The sequence below is a fragment of the Diabrotica undecimpunctata genome, chromosome 4 (assembly GCF_040954645.1).
Source record: "Diabrotica undecimpunctata isolate CICGRU chromosome 4, icDiaUnde3, whole genome shotgun sequence".
In the NCBI taxonomy this organism is placed as follows: Eukaryota; Metazoa; Arthropoda; class Insecta; order Coleoptera; family Chrysomelidae; genus Diabrotica; species Diabrotica undecimpunctata.
In genome coordinates this window covers 136,780,537-136,803,513 of record NC_092806.1, presented here as the reverse complement: position 1 = coordinate 136,803,513, position 22,977 = coordinate 136,780,537, and the positions used below count along the sequence as shown (strand labels likewise).

The window sequence follows — 22,977 nt, the reverse complement described above, 5'->3', positions numbered from 1 at the left end:
GGAAGATGTAGCTCGTTAAAACTATATGGCACAGAAAACTAGGGTATATCTAATTGAGTACGAAGCAATCAGATTTTTATTGATAGAGAATATAAAAAATTTAAAGCTCCGCTGAAAGTTCGATTTTAGTTCCTTCTGAATTTTCAGATTTTGTTCGCACCATAAAAGGTTCGGTTGAAATACCTGGAATTCTCAAAGATGATGAAATATACTATATTTAACCAACCTCAAGAATAGTGAACGCTTTTGTCAGATTCTTTAAATAAACCTACACAGGTTCCAATATATGCAATATTTCAGGCATAACTTCTATTGAAAGGAATCCTTCAACATTGTCTAAAGGAAATTCTAGAATTTTAGCATCCAAAAAAGAACGAAAACTCAAATATGTCGCAGAGCCTGATGGAATCCCGAGTTTCTTGTTAAAGATTTGCATAAAATGCATATTTTTTCTATAATTCTCATTTGAAAATTTCCTGTTTTGACTCCAATTTCCAAATATGTCGTCCATCTTGATTTTGACATCACTTTCCATCCAATGTTGCCACATTTAAAAAAATATTTTTTCTTGCTTATTCTTCTTTTTATGTAGACATAACTTTGTCTGTGTTTTTAGATGTGCCTCCAGTAAATTGTCGTTCCATCGTTTTCTTGGTCGTTCTACTGATCGTCTTCCTATTGTGGAATCGTCTCTTATCGTCTTTACTACTCTATAATCGTTACATTCTACTCGTCTATTTCTTACCCAGTCCTGGATGTTCTCCACCTTGCATCTACATCGTATATATGTACTTCTAGTTCTATCCCATAGTATTTTACTATCAGTTTCTAAGTATTTTCATCTCTGCTGTTTCTAACATCCTTTTTGTCCTGTCTGTGTCAGGTTGTGTTTCTGCTGCGTATGTCATTATTGGTCTGATGACTGTTTTGTAAATTCTGCCTTTCGTTTCTTTCCCGATATTTTTATTTCTACATTTTGTTTCATTTAGGCAGCCTGCGGCTCTGTTTGCTCTATTCACTTGAATTCACTTCTGTTTCGAGCTTACCATAGCTAGATAATGTGATGCCTAGATATTTAAACTCCATCACTTGTTCTATTATCTGACCCACCAGCTCCAATTTACAACTTAGTAAATTTGCTGTTATAGCCATGCATTTTGTCTTTTTTAGGGAAATTTACATCTTAAATTTTCTGGTTCTTCTTCTTCTTTTGGTGCCTATACTATCCTCCACATATCAGGTGTAGATATCGCAAGTCATATCTCTGCATCTTTGGAATAATACCTGTAGACTAAACAGTTCATCTCTCGTACCTACGTCTTTCATGAATACAAACTGTGTGTCTTGTATTCTCTCTTCGCACAGCTTGTATATTCTGCGATGTATAATTTTAAGAAAAAGTTTTAGTGTATGGATCATTAGACTTATTAGCCTATATTCTCCGCACTTTTTCGCTCCCTCTTTCTTTGGTAACGTAATAAATTCTGAAACTATCCAATCTTTTGGAATATTGCCTGTGTCATAGACACTCCGTTCGGCTCGCGGAGATAAGAATACGGCCGAGGCGAGAAGGCCCTGCCTGTCGTAAGAGGCGACTAATGGGTAGGAATCGAGAGGTGGAGAGCCGTCGCTTGAGGTGTCGGGTTTGTACAAACGCACACGGTCGCTTCGGCGACACGGTCACCGGTCTACACTCCTAGTATCCGAGACGAGACTCTCGTGGGACCACTCTACTATCGTTCCAAATGAGCCTGGTGAGGTTGAACGAGCTGGGCCCGTACATACCTCTCCTGACCTTGTGCCAGGCGTGGTGTGGGTGCCCCGGCACGTACCCACCGGGAGATCCAAGAGTGGTAGAGGAGAGATCCTCGGCGGCGACCTGTCTACGTGCGAGGTGGAAATTCCTCCGCCTGCCAAACCTATCCGCCCTGGGGCGGGATAACAGGTAGGTGAGGTACTCGCAACACTACAGGCCAGGTAGTCCAGGGTCCTGCCAAAGCAATTTGGAGGGCGCAAAGTACAGCAATGTGTCATAAATATTATTGAAGATTTTACATAGTATTCTTAAAGATTCATAATCAAGAAGTTTAAGAAATTCAGACTGTACTCCGTCTGGTCCTGGAGCTCTCGCTTCTTTTAGTGATATTATGGCTGCTTTTCTTTCTGCCACTAGTATAGGCGGTCCTGTTTCCGTAGCTATTGAAGACTGGTTCTTCCTCTCATCAAAAAATAAATTTCGCATGTAATTTTTCAGGTATTATACTCTCTTAGTCCACGATTACCCTCTCCGTTATCATTAACAAGTTTACTTACTGACTCTTCTGTTTTTACATTTACCTGTAATTTCTCTTACCTTTTTATGCACGTTGAAGTCGTCATATTTACTTGGTAGAATTTCGATTTCTTGGAATTTTTGCTCCAGTTCTTTCTGTTTGGCTTCTCTGATCTTTCTCTGTATATCTCGTTGTAATGTTTTATACATAGAGTTATTTTTCTTGTTTTTCCTTCTTTCTTCCATCAGCTGCAGAGTCTCTGTCGTCATCCATGTATTATTCTTACCTGCATTCTTCATAAAATTGTCTTTAATGTCGTCTATCGTTTTATTAAGGGATTCTGTCTTCTCTTCTGTGCTTTCCGTTGTATTATCGATTTCTTTGAATTTTCCATTAATTGTTTTGCTGACTATTTCTTTTACTTAACTACATTTTAGTTTTCTCATGTCATGGTTTAGTTTTTCCGCGTGTTTTCTTTAACTTGGTTCTATACACGCCCACTAAAGGATTGTGGTCAGATTGAAATTTTCTGGTGGTTATATTAAATTGATGCAGCATACTTTGTAAATAATTTTCACTTTGAGAGAGTAGTATTGTGTCTGCATAGCAGATTATTTTAAATTGTTTTTCTCCCATTTGGTATCCTTTTTTAGTTCTTACTTTTTTTATTATTTCATCCATAATCAGGTTGAACAATAGAGGACTTTTTTGTGTTGTTTTGGTAGATATTTTCGATGGTTTTGATTATTTCTTGGAACAATAAGTGGATAACGTCCTTTAATTTGACCCGATCAAATGCCTTCTTAAGGTCCACGAAACATAGATATGCCGGTTTGTTGTATTCTAATGATTTCTCCTGCACTTGCAAAATTAGTCATTGTGACATTGTTGTATAACTAGTAAATATTTTGTTTTTATTTTGTATTTCATCAGTTATGAACTTGTATATATTATTTTATATTATATTGGGTTAGATTTTTTCAGATTACGTTTTAGTCTTTTTTAGAATCTTTAGGTCAGGTCACAGTATTTTACCCATGTTATGTGACTCCCAGAACGTTGTGGAGTCCACCCTATTATTCAGGGCAAAATATGTGGAAAGAGAGGTCCCGATCGAAGAAGAACATCGTGGCTTAGTAACCAACGTTGGCGAGTTAATCATTGTTCGTTGTCCCTTTTCAGAGCTGCGGTGAATAAAATTATGATAGCCAATATGACGTTCAGTAATAGTAATAGGTTTTAGTCATTAAGAAATCTTTAAGGAAATACAATTGAGTTAAATTGGGTGAGGCCAGATTGTACGGTTCTATGTCGTATATTAGCAATATCAATTCATCATCGTAAATAATTCAAATTATTATTTTAAATATGAATTTGAACATCTTCACTCTGTAAAAAGCAAATATGAATGTGGCAACATTGTGCATCTACAGGAAATTTCCATTGGTGTGCGGTGAGCGGAATTTATTTTTGCAATTTGAATGAATTATGTCGTTTTGTAATATTTTTTATTTAAAATGGTTTAACAGCAAAAATATTGATATTTATATTTATTTAAACAGATTTAGTTATCCTTTTTTTTTTTGTATATTTCATAGTTCTCTAAACAGATCATGAAAAAAAGCTTTTTTCCATTTTTTCCAAAGTCCAAAAAAATGTACTTTTAGTAATACCCGGGTAGCTGGACTTATACTATTCAATCGATCAAATCAATTTAAAAATTCAACTTTCTGAGCATACGAAAACTAGCTTAATAACGTTTATTTTATAGCCACTAAAGTTCATTTTAAAACTTCACTGCCAAACTTCCAAAACGTCAGCAGGTAGTTTTGTATTCTTATGTATGTTATAGAATTGACTTTATTCTTGTATTTACTCGTTTCAATGTTTCTGGAATGTGTCGTTTTGTTAATTCTAGGGTATACTATTTTTTCTAGCATCAGCGTCGGTGTTGATAGAATAATATATTGTGTCTCTAGTAGTAAAAACAATACATTTCCGAACGACGATGCAAATTTTGAAGGAACAAATAACATTATATATAATTAATTACATTATAGTCTATTTATTTTTGTATTGGTTTTTCATCATCATCGTGTGAATGGATATACACTATTCGGCGTTTATCGCTTCTTAGTATCCACCTTTTCCTATCCCTCCAATCATTATGTTGAAGGTTTCTGATTCTTATAGCATCTTCCATTGCGTTTTTCCAATTATACCTCGTTCTCTTCTCTCTTCTCCTTCGATAAGCTGGCTAACACTTACATATTTTCAAAGGCCATCTATCTTCTATTATATCTATATCAACCTCAGATTGGTTCTTATTTTTTTATTAGTGACTCTAAACAACTTGTTAATCCGCAACTTAGACGCCAAAAATCCATTTTAAGTGCTTTTAATCTGTTTTCGTTTTTTTCTTGTAGTCTTCGCCTCCGATCCATATATCTCAATGCTCCCTTGTAAAGTCGTCTTTTAAGTCCCATTTTGGTGTTCCAAACTACCGGGTGCAGTTGTCTAATTGCAACTTTTCCTAGTACTATCCTATTTCTAATGTCCTCGTCGCTGCCCTCCTTTCTGAAGTTAATGACCCAAGATTTGTGGCTAGCTTTTTTTAATGATCAGTTTTCCATTATCAAGACCCTACTGTTTCCCTCTCCCACTAAATACTCGTTTTATTAAAATTTATTTCCGGGCTCTAATTGAGATATTCTTCATTTTTTATCATGTAGTGGGCGTCTTCTTCGTCACCTGCGTAAGTATGTCGTTGTTTACTTCATTGAAGTACATTTTGAATAAGGTTGGGGCAATGCAGCATCCTTGTTTCAATCCTTTTGACACCTGAAACTCTCGAGAGAGGGATGTACCGATTTAATCACAGCTCGTATTCTTACTGTACAAATCTTCTACAGCTTTTATATAAGTGTGACTTATGTTTTGTTTCATTACAGTCAAGTGGTATGCTGTCATACGCTTTTTTCATATCGATAAAAACTAAATGTGTATTTAGATTATGCGCTAGCCTTTTATCTGTAATTTGTAAAATACAAAAAGTATTATCTACGCAGGATCGCCCAACTCTGAAACCACCCTGGTCTTCAGTTTCTAGAAACTGCCTTTCAATTCGGGCTTTCAAGATTTTTCCATATAGTCTCTCAATGCTGATGAGAACGGTAATTCTACGATATTTCCTTTTGCCATGCGAATTTGCCTATTATTTTTTCATGTGTTGTTACTTTTATTAGTTTTCAATTTTCCAATGTAAATATAGTAATAAATAAAGGGTAGCAGGATGTCGTCTTCTTCTATTTTGTACATCTTAACAGATATGTAGTGATTATGTCTGTTAATTTTGTACAGTTCTTATTGATATTTTGTGGCTAATCCTTCCTCTTGGTCTATTCTGGGTTGCTCGTACTGTATTCTTTAACATAAATCCAGTAGTTTCTCCACTGGATCAGAGCGTATCGTTGGTTAACATTTTCTACCTCTCTTTACCTCCAGTTTATCTGAAACATTCTTCTTCTTCACGTGCCATCTCCGCGACGGAGGTTGGCAATCATCATGGCTATTCTGACCTTAAATGCTGCTACTCTGAATAGTTCAATTGATGTGCATCCGTACCATTCCCTCAAGTTACGCAACCATGAGATTCTTCTTCTTCCTACACTTCTCTTGCCCTGGATTTTCCCTTGTATAATCAATTGAAGTAGGTTGTATCTCTCATTACGCATAACATGCCTCAGGTATTGCAGCTTTCGTGTCTTGATGGTTTCCAATACTTTCATTCTTTTGTTGATTCTTCTCATGACTTCGTTGTTTGTTACATGCTCGGTCCATGATATCTTCAGGATTCTTCTATACACCCACATTTCAAATGATTCCAACTTTTTAGCAGTCGACGCGTTAAGTGTCCATGCTTCTATCCCATAAAGCAGAGTCGAGAAAATATAACACCTTGCCAGCCTAACTCTCAAGTCCAATTTTAGTTCTCTTGCACAAAGTACCTTTCTCATTTTATTGAAGTTTGTACGTGCTTTCTCTATTCGAACTTTGATTTCTTTGGAGTAATCGTTTGTGTGATTAATTATTGTGCCAAGATAGTGGTAGTTTTCAACTTGTTCTAAAGCACTACCGTTAATTGTCAGGCTTTCACCATTATTTTGGGTTTTGGATATCCTCATAAATTTGGTTTTCTTGGTGTTTATTTATTGATAATCCATATTCTTCTCCATACTCAACTATCTTGTTCATTAGCTTTTGGAGGTCTTGGAGGCTGTCTGTTATTATGATAGTATCGTCCGCATATCTAATGTTGTTAATTGGTGTTCCATTGACCTTGATTCCTGCTGTTTCTCCCTCAAGAGCTCTTTTCATAATTTCTTCAGAGTATGCATTGAATAGTAGTGGTGACAATACACACCCCTGTCGCACTCCTCTTTTAACTTCGAACTCTTCTGATGTGTGTTCATTAATGCGTACGTGTGCCTGCTGTTTATAATATAGATTTGTTATAATTCGAAGGTCATTGTGTTGTAGTTATTTTGCTTTGAGGATGCCCATTAGCTCTTTGTGGCGGACTTTGTCGAAAGCTTTGTTGTAGTCTATGAAACAGACGTACATATCTTGGTTCACATCCAAGCATCTCTGGATTAGTACGTTGAATGCAAATAGAGCTTCACGGGTACCTACGCCATTACGGAATCCAAATTGAGTTTCTTCAATATCCATATCAAGTGTTTTGTAAATGCGTTTATGAATGATCTTTAAAAACAATTTAAGTGTGTGAGACATCAGGCTTATGGTACGGTGGTCGGTGCATTCTCTAGCATTTTTCTTTTTTGGGAGACAAATGAATGTTGAGGTCAGCCATTCGTTGGGTATGTCACCCGATTGATAAATTTTATTAAAAAGCTTTAAGAGGACATCAATGTACTCATTTTCAATTATTTTAAGGATATCGATAGGCAGTTGATCTGGCCCCGGGCTTTTTCCGTTTCTGGTGTTCTTTAGTGCATACAGTATTTCTTCCTTTGTAATTTCTACACTTGTTTCTCTGTCCCCAAAAGACAAGTCTTGTGGGTTTCCTCTTTCGTCGTCGAAGAGCTCTTCCATATACTCTTCCCATCGGTTTAGTTTTTCGTCAGTCGTTATCATAGTATTTCCATTTTTATCTAAAAGAGTTGTGTTGTGGTTTCTTTTTTGCAGTCCTGCCATTTCTTTAACCTTTTTATGTATGTTTTTCCATGTTTTTTATGTATGCCATTTTTCCTCATAGTAAGTTTGTTTTGTCTCTCTTATCTTTTTTCTGATTTCGTTGTTAATGATTTTGTAATTGTGACTGTCTTTGTTCTTGGCTTGCCTTCGTTGTTCCATCATGCCGAGTATCTCGTCGGTCATCCAATTGTCTTCCAATCTGAAACATTAGCCTCTCCATATTGTCAGCATAGATGATTTGTCCGAAGAAGGTTAATACGAAACTAAAGAAATGCAGTGGGTTCTTAATCTCCACAAGAACTGATTTTGTTACTCAATATAGCTTAGTATGTGTTGTTATAATTCCATTATTCTTTTTAATCTTTGTTTCTAATAATACGATCACCTGTTGTTACTTTATAGCTTCTTCCCATGAGCTCCATTTCGGTTACTGCAATTTTGTTTCGCTTGTTTCTTACCCAGTTTCCCGCTCTATATGTCATTATACTGCATACGGTGGTGTAGTAAATTTCGTTTTCTTGTGTGTCTGGTAATCTGTCTATTTCAGAGTACCCCATTTATCTGTTTGATGACGTCCTAGTCTGTGGCCTGGATCAGTCTACTTGTGATATCCTTCTCCGTTGTTTTCTTTTCTGGTATTTAAATTTCTGCTTCCATTTTATTTGCAATACTTTTTCCAATTTTTCTTCTTAACATTTTTCCGTATACCTATCCATAGTTTTTGCATTTTTTTTCCTATCTCCTCTTTTATATAATATACACTTTGTTCCATTCCTCTGGTATTTATTTCAAATTTATTGCACTACCTACGGAACATTTTATGTAGTGTATTTATAATATTTCCGTTCCCTACTTAATTAACTCACTTACTATTCTTCCTGGTTCTGCTGATTTATTGTTTTTTAATGTAAAATCGCCTTTTTTACTTCGTTAAATGTTAGTTTGATCTACTCTTTACTTTGGCTTCGTTGTTGCTACTATTCTGTGTCTCTTTATCTGAAAAAGTATAACACTGTAGTTTTGTATGAACACAATTTAAACAAATACATAAAGAACAGATATTACAAACTTAGTTTTTTGCACCAAAAGTTTATATCAGACAAACGGGACAGAACTTTTGAAAACGTCTACTAGAGCACAAATGAGCATTTGAACATTTATTAATAAATTTGTCTTAATCCATTTTATGTATTAAATTAGTTTTAAAAAGACGTTCTCTTTATATCATACATAAAAAATAATTCTTAGCTTTAAGTAACTATATTTACTTCAACTTGGAAAAATGTGTTGTAAATAGGAAAATGTGTTGCAATCTCAACAGCTGTTGTGATTTAATAAATGAATTTTCTGCGAATGAATCATTTAAAACGAGTATTTTTTAACTAAACAATAAATTCTTTGTTTCAGGGGAATGACTACAAATCCAAAAATGTTCCTGCCGACATAACGCATTCAGCAATTGAGAAATTTGTGTAATTTTTTCTTTCCTTATAAAATGTAAAATAACCAGTGTAGAATGTCAAATATAAACTTACTTCATGAACAACTATCAACAGAAAGTTGTTCTACTCTGATACCAAGTGATGATTTAAAAACTAACGGTGACATGTGTAATTTTTTACCAAATAATAATATTTGTGAGGACATAGTGTCTTCAAATAGTGCTAGATTCGATACAGACATTGATACAGAGTGTGATACACCGCAAACTACTACCGAATCAAGCGAAAAAAGCCCTGGGATGGAAGGTGCCAAAGACGACACAGAAGAAGATAGTCTTGATGGGTAAATATATTTTTTCGTAAATAAAAACTTATAATCCCTTCACTTCATACATACATACAAAAGCTTTACATTCAGTTACAAGCTGTAGCTTGTATATATATATATTCTTGGAAAGGGGTTTAGTGACTAGGTGAGTATTAATACATGTGGATATTTTGGGTTTTGTAGTCAAATACTGGCTCTTTGTTAGGCTTTCGAGTTTAATTTTTTCTCAAAACATACAAAAAATGAAAACAAAAAACTATATTAGACAATGAAGTTGTTGTATCTTCAACAGGCTTACCCTTGTGAGGATGTTACTATAAAATTAACAGAATTACTTAACATTTGACGACATTTTATTAATTTACTTTCTTTTTTTTTTCTTTCATTGTAAACTTATCACTATGGTTTCCATTTCTCTTCAATTTTTTTATATGCATTGTAGGTTAGTTTGACAAAGGAAATGCCCATGCTATGCAAACCTTCATCGCACATTTTGATATAATATGTAAAAATGTTTCGTTTGCACTTATTAAACAAGCAACAGAGTTTATTTTACTAATTATTACTAATTAAGAAGGGAAAAACCAAACACAAATAAAAAAAAATTATTTCATTTGAACTTGCAATAATCCTCTATTTGTGCTATATATAGAAAGAAGATTCTTGTATATAGCACTAAAATTTTCAATGACTTCTCTTTTGTTTAAGGTGTTTTGTGTAGTTTTAATTAAACACATATCTAGAAACAGTCTTTTGTTGTGATATCTTTCCTTTTTCAATATTTCTGCTTGATCATAGTTAGGCGTGTGGCCAATCGTAATAGAATGTTCACTTAATGCACAAGCTTGTACTTTATTTAAATTAATGTCACTCTTGTGCGATGTTAATCTTCCGGACAAATTTCTGGACGTTTCTCCAATATATATTTTATTGCAATTATTACAGGGTAGAGAGTACACCACATTGAAGCTTTCTTTAATATTTAAGGATGTTTCTAGTTTAGTGTGTAATTTCGATATTGCTTTTATATTTCTGGTTCCAAATTTGATATTAGGTACTTCTCTAAATGTATTTAACAGTCTATTTGTTAAACCTGGAATATATGATAAAGAGTGGTACAACATATTTTGGTTGTTTGTTGAAACCTCTGTTTGATCTGTCATTATGATCTGTGAGATACCAAAAATAAATCTATTTAGAAGGTTCGCCGGAAATGAATTCTCTAACATAACCTTTTTTAGTTTTTTAAGACCGGCTGTTCTATATTCAGAATGTGACAACGTTATAACTCTTCTTTTCATATTTAATACTAGGTTGGTCTTCATCGTAGATGGAGTGCTGAAAAGCTTTACAGCTTTAAATTAAGTCATCATATATATATATATATATATATATATATATATATATATATATATATATATATATATATATATATATATATATATATAAATATTTAACTTTCACAATCTGTGATTTGTTTTCGATTTTGTCACTAGTTTTCCCCATTCGTTTCTATCTGTTACCCTCTTGCCCACGTTGCGTACCTCCATTTTTTCAAATCCTGTTCTATCTGCTTTCTCCATCTTACCTTAGGTCTTCCTTTTGTCTGTCATTTCTCTTACATACTTATTTATTTCAGAGTTCATCCAAGGCCTTGCTTCATTTTCGTTTATTAAGATAAGTCCCAATATATTTCTTATTGCTTTTCCTTAAAAAATTGTTAGATGCTTTTCCTCTTTTACCGTTAAGCTTCTGAGACATGCATTATAATAGATCTTTAGTTTGCTGCTGAATTTTTGTTTTGGTTTTGTAGAAGACTTAAATTTGAATTGAATTCTCTTCTTCAGCTCTATTCTATCATTTATTATTTTCGTCAGTACTCCTAACTATTTAAACGTTACCATGTCTTCAAATATATATCGCTTGATATAAATTATCGGAGCTGAGTTTTCTTTTGTTTACTATTTTTTTTTCTTAAGGGCAGCTCATTAACGGCTGTCCTTCTCGTATCAGTTTCCTCCTAGCTGGGCCTCCTTTTTAGCATTTTGGACGCCCGCTTCGCTTGATGAATTCAGCAAGCCTCTTAATCTTACTCTCGGTCACTACCTCTTTGAGGGTTTTTTGGTGAGAGTGTAACCAATTCTGCCTTGCGTTAACAAAGGCTGTATAGTCGCCCCAAAGTGTTCGGCAGTCTTTTCTCTCTCCTCAAACCTTGGACCCACTGCTGTTTGGCTGAGCCGACAGACGTTTTGGTGTCTCGCGAGGTTAGCGTGACCTGTTAAGGCTGTTTTATCGGTGCATCAAAACCTAGGGACAGTATTTTCTCTGTTATTTACTGACAAAATGTCTCGAAATTTTGACATGTTATTCGAAATTATGTTGCCTTTAAACTGATGGTTTTACTTTTTTTTATTTTTTTGAAACTTCTGTTGAAAAATTGGAATATTCTGTTTAACGTTCTATTATAACCAAACTTTTTACGCCCATCACTCGAAAGAGTTTTTTTTCTGTAATCGTTGATTTTTGTTTCACCTTTCTGTGTCCAGTAATAATCGAGAAAAGCGTGTTCCAACTTTAAAGAAAATTGCTAAAAAATACTGAAATCTAATAGTGAAACGTGTTACTCATCATTGGGCTTAGTTTCATCGTTATCGCCTTCGTGACGTCAAATCTCATGAACGTACGGTCAGTTAGTTCGTGTTAAAACTAATTTGAATGGAGAATAATGTATTTGTTGTCATTAAACTACCCGTCGGCCGGCGGCACTGAGTAAAGATGGTCTCGCGTAAGCAGTGTAGAAAAGTAAGTGATACGCCCATTTCAAATCGCAGTTGGCTTGAACTGCTAAAACAGCCTTAAGACCTGTACTACTTCCCAAATTCCATCTCGAGTCAAAGCAGTTACTAGATTTCCTAACAAGACTGTGCCAACGGCCTCCTTAGTCTGACAACAATCAGTCCTTCTGTTCCATCTTGCCAAGTATTGATCTAGGGACCACTTCCGTACATCAGTTTTACGTTTCTGATACGAGACTGAGTAAAAGAGTTCAGGTCCGTGCTCTGTACCTTTCTTAACTGCTATCGGCCGCCTATTCCCTCCAATGCCGGAATGCCCAGTCATGAATCTAACAGCTTCTTTGTTATTTTTAGCCTGCAACTCATTCAGAGCTTTAAAACAGGTTGTTATGCAGCCTTGTCGTTTTATAGGATTTATCAACTACTGGGATTATTTGATCCTCTAGTATCAGCGGTTACAACTGGAATATCCGCCTCCACTTGAAAATACTACCTCTAACTTCCTTGGACTGGATAAAGGAGAAGTTCCGACCCCACTTTTTTAAAGCTTGAAGATGTGTTTTGTGCTTGGTTATGCAATGTATCTAGATTCCCTCCCCTAAATACCACAGCAAGGTCGTGTGCATATGTCTGAGAATAGCCTTCACTATTTCTCCGAAAAGAGGATCCATCACTATGTTCCAAAGGAAGGAAGAAAGAATCCCCTTGGGGACCTTCCATTCCAATGGAAATTTTTCTACTAACGTTCATGGTTTGTTCTTGCTTCATTTACTGATAGTACTCTTAATTTGGCTTGGATTCCTTCTCTTGAAATACTTTTTTAATGCGCTTCTCACAAGCTACTATAGTAATGTCATGTGAACATCGTATTACTTGGATGTTTCTCTTTTCTTAAACCATGTTTAATATCTTTTTGACAATCTTATTAAATGCTGTAATAAACAATACCGCTGGAAGGGCGTTGCCCTGCCCCACCTCAACTTTTATTTGTATTTTTCCAGTTATCTCGTTTCCTGTTTTAATGATTGCTTAAAGTCTCTCATGATCATTTCAATTATTCTTATCAGTTTGTTCGGTAAGTTGATATCTCTTAATCTGCCATCATTGCTTTCGTGTTTAACTTGTCAAAATATAATAGTAGAGCGGTACATCAGTCATTATTGTATGTGTGATCTGCTTGTTTTGATATTTTTATAATATTACCCATCTCCCACTCTTTAGGTATTATCTGCTCTTTTCATATCGTTCTCGTAAGTTCGTAGATCTTTTTACTCAGCTCTTCTCTTCATAGTTTAACAATTCTCCACATATTTCATCACATCCCACATATTTTCTCGGCATCATTTGCAGTTATATATTTTTATTGTTACGCTGTCAATCCGCAGGGTTGAATAATCGGAAATATAGAGGGTCTGGATAATTTAATAAATAAATACGGCAATTACTACATTGCCCCTTGCTATTCTACCTATTTGTTATACATACAGAGCCTCTTTCTTATAATTATAGTGAATAGTTTTTATTAAATCATTTTTTTCACAGGCTCATCTAGTGAAAGTTACTCGACTTCGTAAATTTTGACATTTCTTATGGTAAACAACATTCTCATATTGAAAATCCGTCGCGTGGTTTAGTAGCAACAAATGTTCAAATAATCAATTTCGGAAAAAATGAAAATCTCTCGTGAAAATTTTAGTTCGAGAATTTTATATCATTTTAAAGTTGTCCTAACTATTTAAAAACTAGTCGATCAAGTTCGTCTTGATTTCCGTGAGGAATCAGCAGACTCATCAACGGTTCACAGATGGTTTGAACAATTCAAGCATGGACTCACTAGCCTCAGTGACGAATTCCTTGAAGGTCGTCCGGCTATAGCTGTTGTCCGGAAAACATTGAAAGCAGGCACGGATTAATTGAAGTAGATCGACGTGTTACCTATTATGAGATTCGTGCTTCATTGGGCATACGCATGAGTCAAATATAAACAATTTTGCATGACCAATTAGCAGTGAGAAAATGTGCAGCTGTCCATAAGAAGGCACGTGTCGATCGGTGCTGCGCCACAATCAACCGATTCAGTGAAGGCAGCTCAAATTTCGTATGGAACATCGTGACTTGTAATAAAACATGGATATATTGCTTTCAGCCCGAAACGAAAACACCAATCAACGGTATGGGTGTTGAGATGAGCCAAAGCCAACAAAAGTGGTCCGCGCTCGCAACGTTTACAAACAAATAGTCGCGATTTTTTTTATGAAAAAAAAACGACATGTCACGATTTCGTCGGAGAATGGTAGAACCATCAAAACTGGATGGTATACAACGATTTGTTTGCCACAAGTGATTGATCAACTGCGCTAAAACAACCGGAATCGTCGCATTCTCTTGGATCAGGATAATGCCAGCTCTCATACGGCTTGTATGTTGAAAAACGTCGATTTGTGGGCCATCCTGCATTTAGTCCCGACTTAGCACCTTGTGATTTCGTCGCATTCTCAAGGATCAAAAACAAACTACGGCAGATGAGGCGGTCGAAGCATACAAAAATCATATTTATGAGATACCTATTTCGGACTGGCATAAATGCTCAGCAAAATTGTACAGATCTTAAAAGAGAATACTTTGAAAAAGAATAGAGCTGATTTTTCCCAAAAAATATGCTTGCCTTCTAATATTTGTGCGAGACTTTTAGTGTACGCCTCGTATCATTAGCTGACTACATTCTTCAAGAATTTCCTCTAATTCGCCAATATTGCTCATTACGCAACACATTATCATTTCTCGTACTTCCTTTTATTTAATTACTGTACTAAAATTGCTTTTTTGTTATTGTGTATTGTTAGAAATATTTTTAACTCCTTGGAAAAAGTTCCTTATGTTCTTGTCTTTATTGTTTGTCACAGTTTCATATGGACCTTTTCATTGCATTTCAATAATTCTTCATTGTAGTTCTATATTTTTAGGGATACAATTAAAAGGTACATTTTTTTCTTCTATATTCGAAACTTTCCCGAAATGCTCTTAAATCCAACAGTGTAATAGATCAATGTTTTGAATAACTGATTGTCTCCATTATATCGTGTCGCAGTGAGACCTCGTCACTCACTTCACTATTGTCGCATCTACCACTTACGTATAATGCATATTTAGGAGTGAACATCCACACGCAAGTTTTTTTTTAAGTCTAAATTTATTGACTGCAGATGACCCAATACCTAATTCATTTTTCACTTCCATCGACTGTTCTCAATTAAGGTTCTATACAGGGTGCTTCTTTGGGAAAGTAACATACGTTAACTGTAAAAAGAAGACAATTGGCGATCTCAAAAATCCCATACTTAAGTAATTGGTCTTTCTTTATCAATATCAAAGAAGCTGGGTGCCAATTTCTTATTTCGTTCATAACTTTTTAACCACACTGTATATTATCTTTATATTTGGCACGCGATTGTTCTTTAAGGTTTCCAATCGATTAATTTATTTATACTTATAAGAAAACCAGGTCCTGATAAAAAAATATTGGAAAAATATTTCGACTTAAAAATAACACCTTGTACATTAGTTTTTTAAAAACAAGGAAACACCCTGTATAAGGACCGTGTTTCACCTTCAATTTAAATACTCATTAATTGTTTCAGTAGCTAGAGTGCTTCTCACAAACTTTTAAGTAAAACTGCTATTCCAAACTATTACAAGATTTACAACTAATGTAATAGTCTTGTTTACATTGCCAATCTCATTAAAGATCCTTATTTTCCGATTTTAGAAAATTGGACCAGGAAGCGGACTCTCAGGACGATTCAGAAGATCCCTACAATATTAACAATGACAAATCATTTGATGATGATGACGTCAGCTACGAGCCCACGGAGTACAGGAACGGTGTCATCAAAAAGAGTAACAAGAAAAAGAAACTTTCCAGCGGACCCGGCAGGGGACGGCCAAGAAAGGCATTGGTGACCATGTACCAGAGTCAGATCAGTGGAGACAAGGATGCCATAAAAATCCGAATTAAAAAAAGCAATTTTTGTACACAGGTACTTTTTTTAAAATTATTTCATAATTATAGAATAGCATTATATTTTTAGTACAAATTACGTTAAGCTAATAATTCGTCATATATTTAAAAAATTCTTATTTGATTTGATTTTAATAGCGAAACGGTTGAATATTATGTAGTATTCGTATATAGCGTATTTTTACAGTATGATTTTCTTTCCACAAATTTTTGTATCCCTCTTACTTAACAATCAAAAGTGAGGTTAATTTGATACAGTATGGAATCACCGTATATTAAATATTCTAAAAAAAATGGGATATCAAGGAAATATTTTGGCCTACATTAACAATTTTTTAAATCAAAGAACATTTCAGGTCCTATCTTAGAGAACAACAAAACGGAATCCCACAAGGATCGATTATCAGTCCTACCCTATTTTTATTAGCAATAAACGATATAATAAAAATCATTGCGAAACCTGGTCAGGCAAGACTATGCTGATGAAGTAATTATTTACATCAAAGGCAAGAACGTAAAGGCCGTATGACACTATGCATTTTCTTGTATCATTTCTTATATCGTTTCTGATATAGAAAGTTATTTATGTTTTCTTGTATCGTTTCTTGCACGTACATTTGTGCTCTGTATGACACTATGCAAGTTCTTTTACCGGAAATTGTATGTGATTCGGCACATGATTGGTCGAAATTTTGACACATATAAAAATAGAACTGCAGTACCTGAGGACCCCAAGTCAGATGCTACTGATTATTTTTTAAAATAATGTGGTTCAAAAATGAAAGAAATAAAATGTTCCAATATTAAACCTAAATTGGAAACCACAATTTTTGAAGATATTCAACAGGCTGTAATGGAAGACAGAAATAATAAATAATTTGGTTGTAATAATTTATTTGTTTTTTTTTTACAAATTATGTGTTTGAAGGGTCGCGGTATTGTTAGGGTCGCTGCTAACCAAAGATAACAACGTCAGTGAAGAAATCAAAAGAAGAATAGTGCTCGCCAATAAGTGGTACTATGGCTTAAGAAGACAGATGGCCTCAAAAATGCCTAGAAAAATTAAACTGACTATACAAAACACTAATAAGACCAGTGCTAACATATGGTTCAGAAACTTGGGCACTAACATAGAATGACCAAGAATTGCTCAAACGTTTTGAGCGAAAAATACTAAGACGAATATATGGAGGCATAAAAGAACAAGGTTTGTGGCGCAGGTGTTACAATTTTGAGTTGTATAGAAGATTTGGAGAACCTGACGTTGTAAAATTCATTAAGGTAGCACGCCTCAGATCGATAGGTCATGTAATCAGACGAGAGGAAGATGCCATAGTCAGAAAAGTTTTTGACCGAAGAGGGCCGATCGGACAACGAAGAAGAGGAAGACCGAGACTTAGGTACCAAGACAACCTAGAAAATGATTTGAAGTCTATCGGAATTAGAGCATGGAGAAGAGTTGCCAGAGACAGGGGCGAATGGAGGATTGTTCTGAAGAAGGCTTTGGCTCATAAAGAGCTGTAACGCCACTGATGATGATGATGTGTTTGAATGGCATGCTCGTGAAATTCTACTCTCTTATTTGGAGATATAAAATAATCTTTAAACTCATCACGAATTTTTAAAGCGGTTATGTATTGTTTTTAGTAATACATCTCCTCCTACTTTCAGTAGTTCCGATGCTATTTGATCCAATCCCTGTGATTTATTGTTTTTTCAATTTGGCTACTGCTGTTCTAATCTTGGTTATTATTTGTGGGCATTTTTCTCTGATGTCTGCTTGGTTTAATTCATCGAGTTAGATTCTAACTCGATGGTCTAATTGTATATCAAAGTTCTCCTCCAGCCGCCATTATGACAGAAGTTTTACGTTTTTGTGCACAAATTGGCGCATTTCTTGTACAAGAAAGTGCAGCGGACACAAATTCTTGTATCGTTTCTGATATAAGAAATGATACAAGAAAATGTATAGTGTTATACGGCCTTTAATCGTATGGTGTCGATATTACAAGAACACTTAAATAAACTAGTAAATTATAAAAAATACATATTTTCAAAAAGACATATCGAGGATAAACCGAACCTAATGCTTGAAAACCAAAATCTTTTATATACAAACGAAATAAAATTTCTAGGAGTGATATTTGAGCAACAGTTAAATTGGAAAAGTCATATCCAGCAGTTAGTTCTTTCATGTCGAAATGGCCTTAACTTGTTACCTAGCAAAACTTGGAATGCCGATGGTAAAACGTTACTCATGTTATATATATATATATATATATATATATATATATATATATATATATATATATATACCCGGTATTTTAGGCGTCACGCCCTTCCGGTAGGGATCTATGGAGGAGAATCACCGAGCCGCAAGCCCTTATCTCTTGCCGTACTGCTCCACCATAGGCCGATCAGACACCAGCATGTTATACAGATCCTTAATGCGTTCCAAAATTGATTGCGGACGTGTTGCATATGCATCTGCCAGCACACCAACGTTAAAACCTTTGGATACGTTACGTAACTCCTTCCTAAGGTTTATACTTAAAGCGTACAGGACAACTTCGATAAATAGTATACAAACTGAAATAGGGAACCCACGCTAGAGCTTCGTAGGCAGCTATTAACCCTTAATTACACTTCTAGCATAACTCTAAATAAAAGAATTCCAATAAATAACATTTTAGACATATTCATGGGTAACGACTCTTCAAAGTTAAATCTCCCATATTCCCGCAGAATTTATCATGCAATGAACCTACTTAACTATAATAAAAATTTCAACAGTCAATTGCAGTCTATTACAATAAAAAAATATAGCACCACCTCTAATCTTATCATACAACTCTTCAGAAATTAATCAACTCCCATTCCGATTACACAGTATACTATACAGATGCATCTATTCTATAACTCACAGAGATTCTCAAACATAGAATTCCAGATACTGCAACTATATTAGCAGGAGAACTCTAGACAATGTACTAAGCGATACTACACGCAAATAAGATGAACAAAATATTAATCGTGAGAGATTCTATGTCATCACTACAAATAATCAGGAAAATATACCCGCAGCATCCATTAGGTTTACTAATAAAGGAAAAACTAAATAAATTGCATACTAAAGATACAAGCATTTAGTTTCTCTGGGTCCCATCACATATTGGAATAGCAGGTAACGAAGCAGCAGACAAAAATGCCAAAGAAGCTATAAACAACAACAGTATCCCCATATCATTCCAATATGTAAGTTTGGATCTAAAAAGCTATTTCATAAAGCACCTGTTCGAGAACTGGAACAATAAATGGAAATCCAATGGATAAAAAATAAGATTGGACCATGGCAACCACCCGAGATATCCAGACGAAAGCAAATAATTATTTTCCGTTTACGACTTGGACATACAGTTTTCTCATGAACATTTGTTCAAGAAAGGAGAACGCCCATTTTGTGATGAGTGCGGTTCACTCTTTACGGTAAAACATGTACTAGTGGAAAAGTGCGAAAAGTTCAATCGTCACAGAAATAAATACCATTTATCAAGCAATCTTAAAGACATTTTAAATTCAGAAAACACTATAGATCAGCGGTGCTCAAAGGGTCGATCGCCAAAGTTTTTGAAGTCGATCGTGATTCACGGAGAAAATACGGGGACTGTCCTGACTCACCACACGTGCATGATCGAAATAATTATGATGCTATCTCTTCACCGGAAAGTTGCCGATTCGGCATATCAGCATTCACAGATAAATTATGGTACAGTCGTTCAGCAAATTCCCAACTGTAAACAAACGCACTTGTTGATATTCGCCCTCTCATTCGTCAAGAAGCTATTAAATATAATTTAATACTCTTTAACACTCATCTACTTCAAAACGAAAAATGGCTCAGTGATGTGGCTTACCTAGTCCAAACAGATTTAACAAATCATTTGAACCTCCTTAATTTTGAACTACAAGGTAAAAATAAAACAAGTATCGATACGATGAGCGCAATACATGCTTTTGTCAACAAATTGAAATTATTGATTAAGCAAATTAGCAGAAAGGATTTAAACAACTTTCCATAGTTGAAAAAAAGTGTAGCCGATCATTTGAATTATGTTTGTTACTTGACGGAGCTGCAAACACTTCATAGCGAGTTTGAAAGACGCTTCGCTGATTTTAAAAAACTGACATATTGTAACATTCATGTCTAATCCATTTTCTTGTCAAGACGTGGAAAAAATAGTCACTGAAATATCCGTTAGGTTCAATATTGAGATCATTTGCGTCCAAAATGAGGTACTGAAAATAATTTCGGATATACACCTTAAATCCAGATCGACCGATACGAAATTTTGGTCTTTCATATCGTCTGAGAAATATCCGTCTTTGAGACAAGTAGCTCTGCAGCTCACAGCATTATTTGGATCAACATACTTGTGCGAGTCTGCATTTTCCCAAATGAAGATAGTGAAATCAAAATATCGTAATCGGCTAACTGACGAACATCTCTCTGCATGCTTGCGTTTGGCCCTCGGTAATTACGTACCATCATATAAAATACTTGTGGATGATATGCAGTGCCATGCATCAAAATCCAAATAAAATTAATATGAAAAACATGACTTTAATTACAACTATCGGTAGTTACAACTTTTTATCAATTAGAAATTTAATTTGCAATAAAGATTTTTATTTTCAAAATTGTTTTTTTACTAGATATCCTTTGTTTTTAAACCAGTAGGAGTAAACTAAAGAGACAGATTCACACCCAAGAAAGTCACTAGAAAAGTTACCAAATACATCTTCTTTTTTGGTTGATCATATAGGTCTTCGACGGTAATCCAAAAATATTATATTATACTGCGTCGCTAAAGCGACGCATTAGTATAATATAATAACTTAATTAACCTATGAAATGCCATTAGTGTCAAAATTTCATAACAGTGGAGTAAACTTGCCTGAGGTTGGACCAATTACAAACAAACATTGCGGCGCGGTAAATTTGAATTACTCCTCCTGGTTTAAAAACAGGGTATAGCTGTCGATCTCCGGACGCTGGCAGTTTATGTGATAGATTCCATGCAGTATAAGTCTGAGCACCACTGCTATAGATAACCTAGTTTTATTTTTAAAAGACTTTAATTTACTAAGCAACCTTGTTAGGTTGAAGCGGGTTTTTTGTAAAATAAAGTGAGGTTATCTGTAAAGTATTTTGTAAAATTTTTGTGGTAGTCAATAATATTCGTTATAAAAACATGCTGTTTTTCGATATCTTTAAATAATTGCGAGTGCGGCTGTAGATATTGGAATTTTGTTATAAAAAGTGCAAATGTCACATCCGATTTTGTGAGTAAATTTTAGACTTTTTGTTTTATCCTTAAGAATTTAATAAAAAGTTATCTATTATTATGTTATTATTAATCTACATTATTGATTTTATTTATTATTAAAGATTCTATTTATAACACTTACAAATTTATTAAAGTCTTTATTACTAATTTATTTTACACCAATAATTATATAATTTATCTACATTTATTATAATACGTGCGTTACATTTTAAAACGCGACGCGATGTTCAAAAACTAACTGTGTTGTTTACAACAAAATTCCTCTTTAAATATAAAATTCCGTTACTCGAGAATTGCCGCGATTTCCCATAGGAGAGCCCAGAAGGTCGCTCAGACTGGTTTTATTCGGCCTGCTTCTGGAAATTTCAAGTCACGGGTGACTCATCACAATTCAGGTAGACAGGTCTTTCAACTGAGCGCCGAAATAACTAGAATAGAAAACATATTAGTAATAAATATGTTTACAGTTTTGCGTCATATGACACGTCATTATCTATCGTAACACTATTATTTAAGATCATTCTGTAACTGGCTTTAGTTTATGTTTTATATTTTTTTAATGTAAAATTATTTTAGTGATCCTTATACTAATATGTGTTTATATGTAAATAGATAACATACATTTTATATGCTTACACTAACAGAATCTCGTCTTTCCAGATGCCCCCGAGCAAGAAGAAATCCGGTAGACGGAAAAAACACAAAGTTAACTCGGACACGGATGTCTCAGATTATGAAAAGAGGCCAAAACGCTCCAAGCCTTGGAATACTGAAAATGATGTTTCTAGTACGCAGGAACATGAACCTATTGAACAAAGTGTGTGGGGGGACCCCGAAAAAATACCAATTCCTGTGCTTGAAAGGATATTTGACCATGTTGTGAATCAAGAAGGTTGTCTACCTTCATTAGTGAGGTTAGTATTTATATGTTAATGAAAAATGCTACTGCTAGTATAGCTTAAAGTTTTATATAGTCTTAATGCCTTCGCGTGGGGATCAGAGAACCATCCAGCTGTAAGTCTCCAATATCTTACCCTACTACTCATCCATCGGCCGACTCGATTTAGCTTGTGACGTTCAATAATTCGAATCCACAGATCCTTTAAATTTTATACTGAATTTCAAATTAAAATTTCTGACTGGAACCAAGGGTTCTAACTATTTATTAATCTATCATTAAATTTAATCATTTGGTATTTTCAAATTTGTACTTTTTACTACAATTTCTAGCCCTTAACCCTTCTCACCCGGGCTTGGGACCGGCAACGACGGAGTTGCAGATACCAATATATGCAGAAATATTATAAAAAACTTCTGTACGTTTGATGCTACTGCGATCGGAATATCGACCAGAAGGTGACCTAATCCTTTTAGATGCTATTCATCTAGTAGACATATAAATGGACTCCAAAAAAGACACGATTGTATTTTGCTTTCGCTTTTCGGTGGCAGATAAATTTTGCGCGCAGTTTGAGGTTGATGAAAATTTTGGAGAACTTGATTACTTTAAATTGCAATGGAAGTCCAGGAATATAATAAACTGCTATGGATACCTC

The 22,977-nt window shown here is 34.8% G+C and overlaps 1 protein-coding gene across 1 annotated transcript in view; it reads left to right on the top strand.

Annotated features, from left to right (window-relative positions):
• Fbl6 (F-box and leucine-rich repeat protein 6) overlaps positions 1-22,977 on the top strand; it is a 58,329-nt gene that overhangs the window by 9,957 nt on the left and 25,395 nt on the right. The window contains exons 2-4 of the mRNA XM_072530370.1: positions 8,898-9,275; positions 15,822-16,092; positions 22,082-22,335. Of these exons, the coding sequence (XP_072386471.1) occupies positions 9,007-9,275; positions 15,822-16,092; positions 22,082-22,335 (794 nt within the window). The 5' untranslated portion in view covers positions 8,898-9,006. The remainder of the gene's footprint in view (positions 1-8,897; positions 9,276-15,821; positions 16,093-22,081; positions 22,336-22,977) is intronic.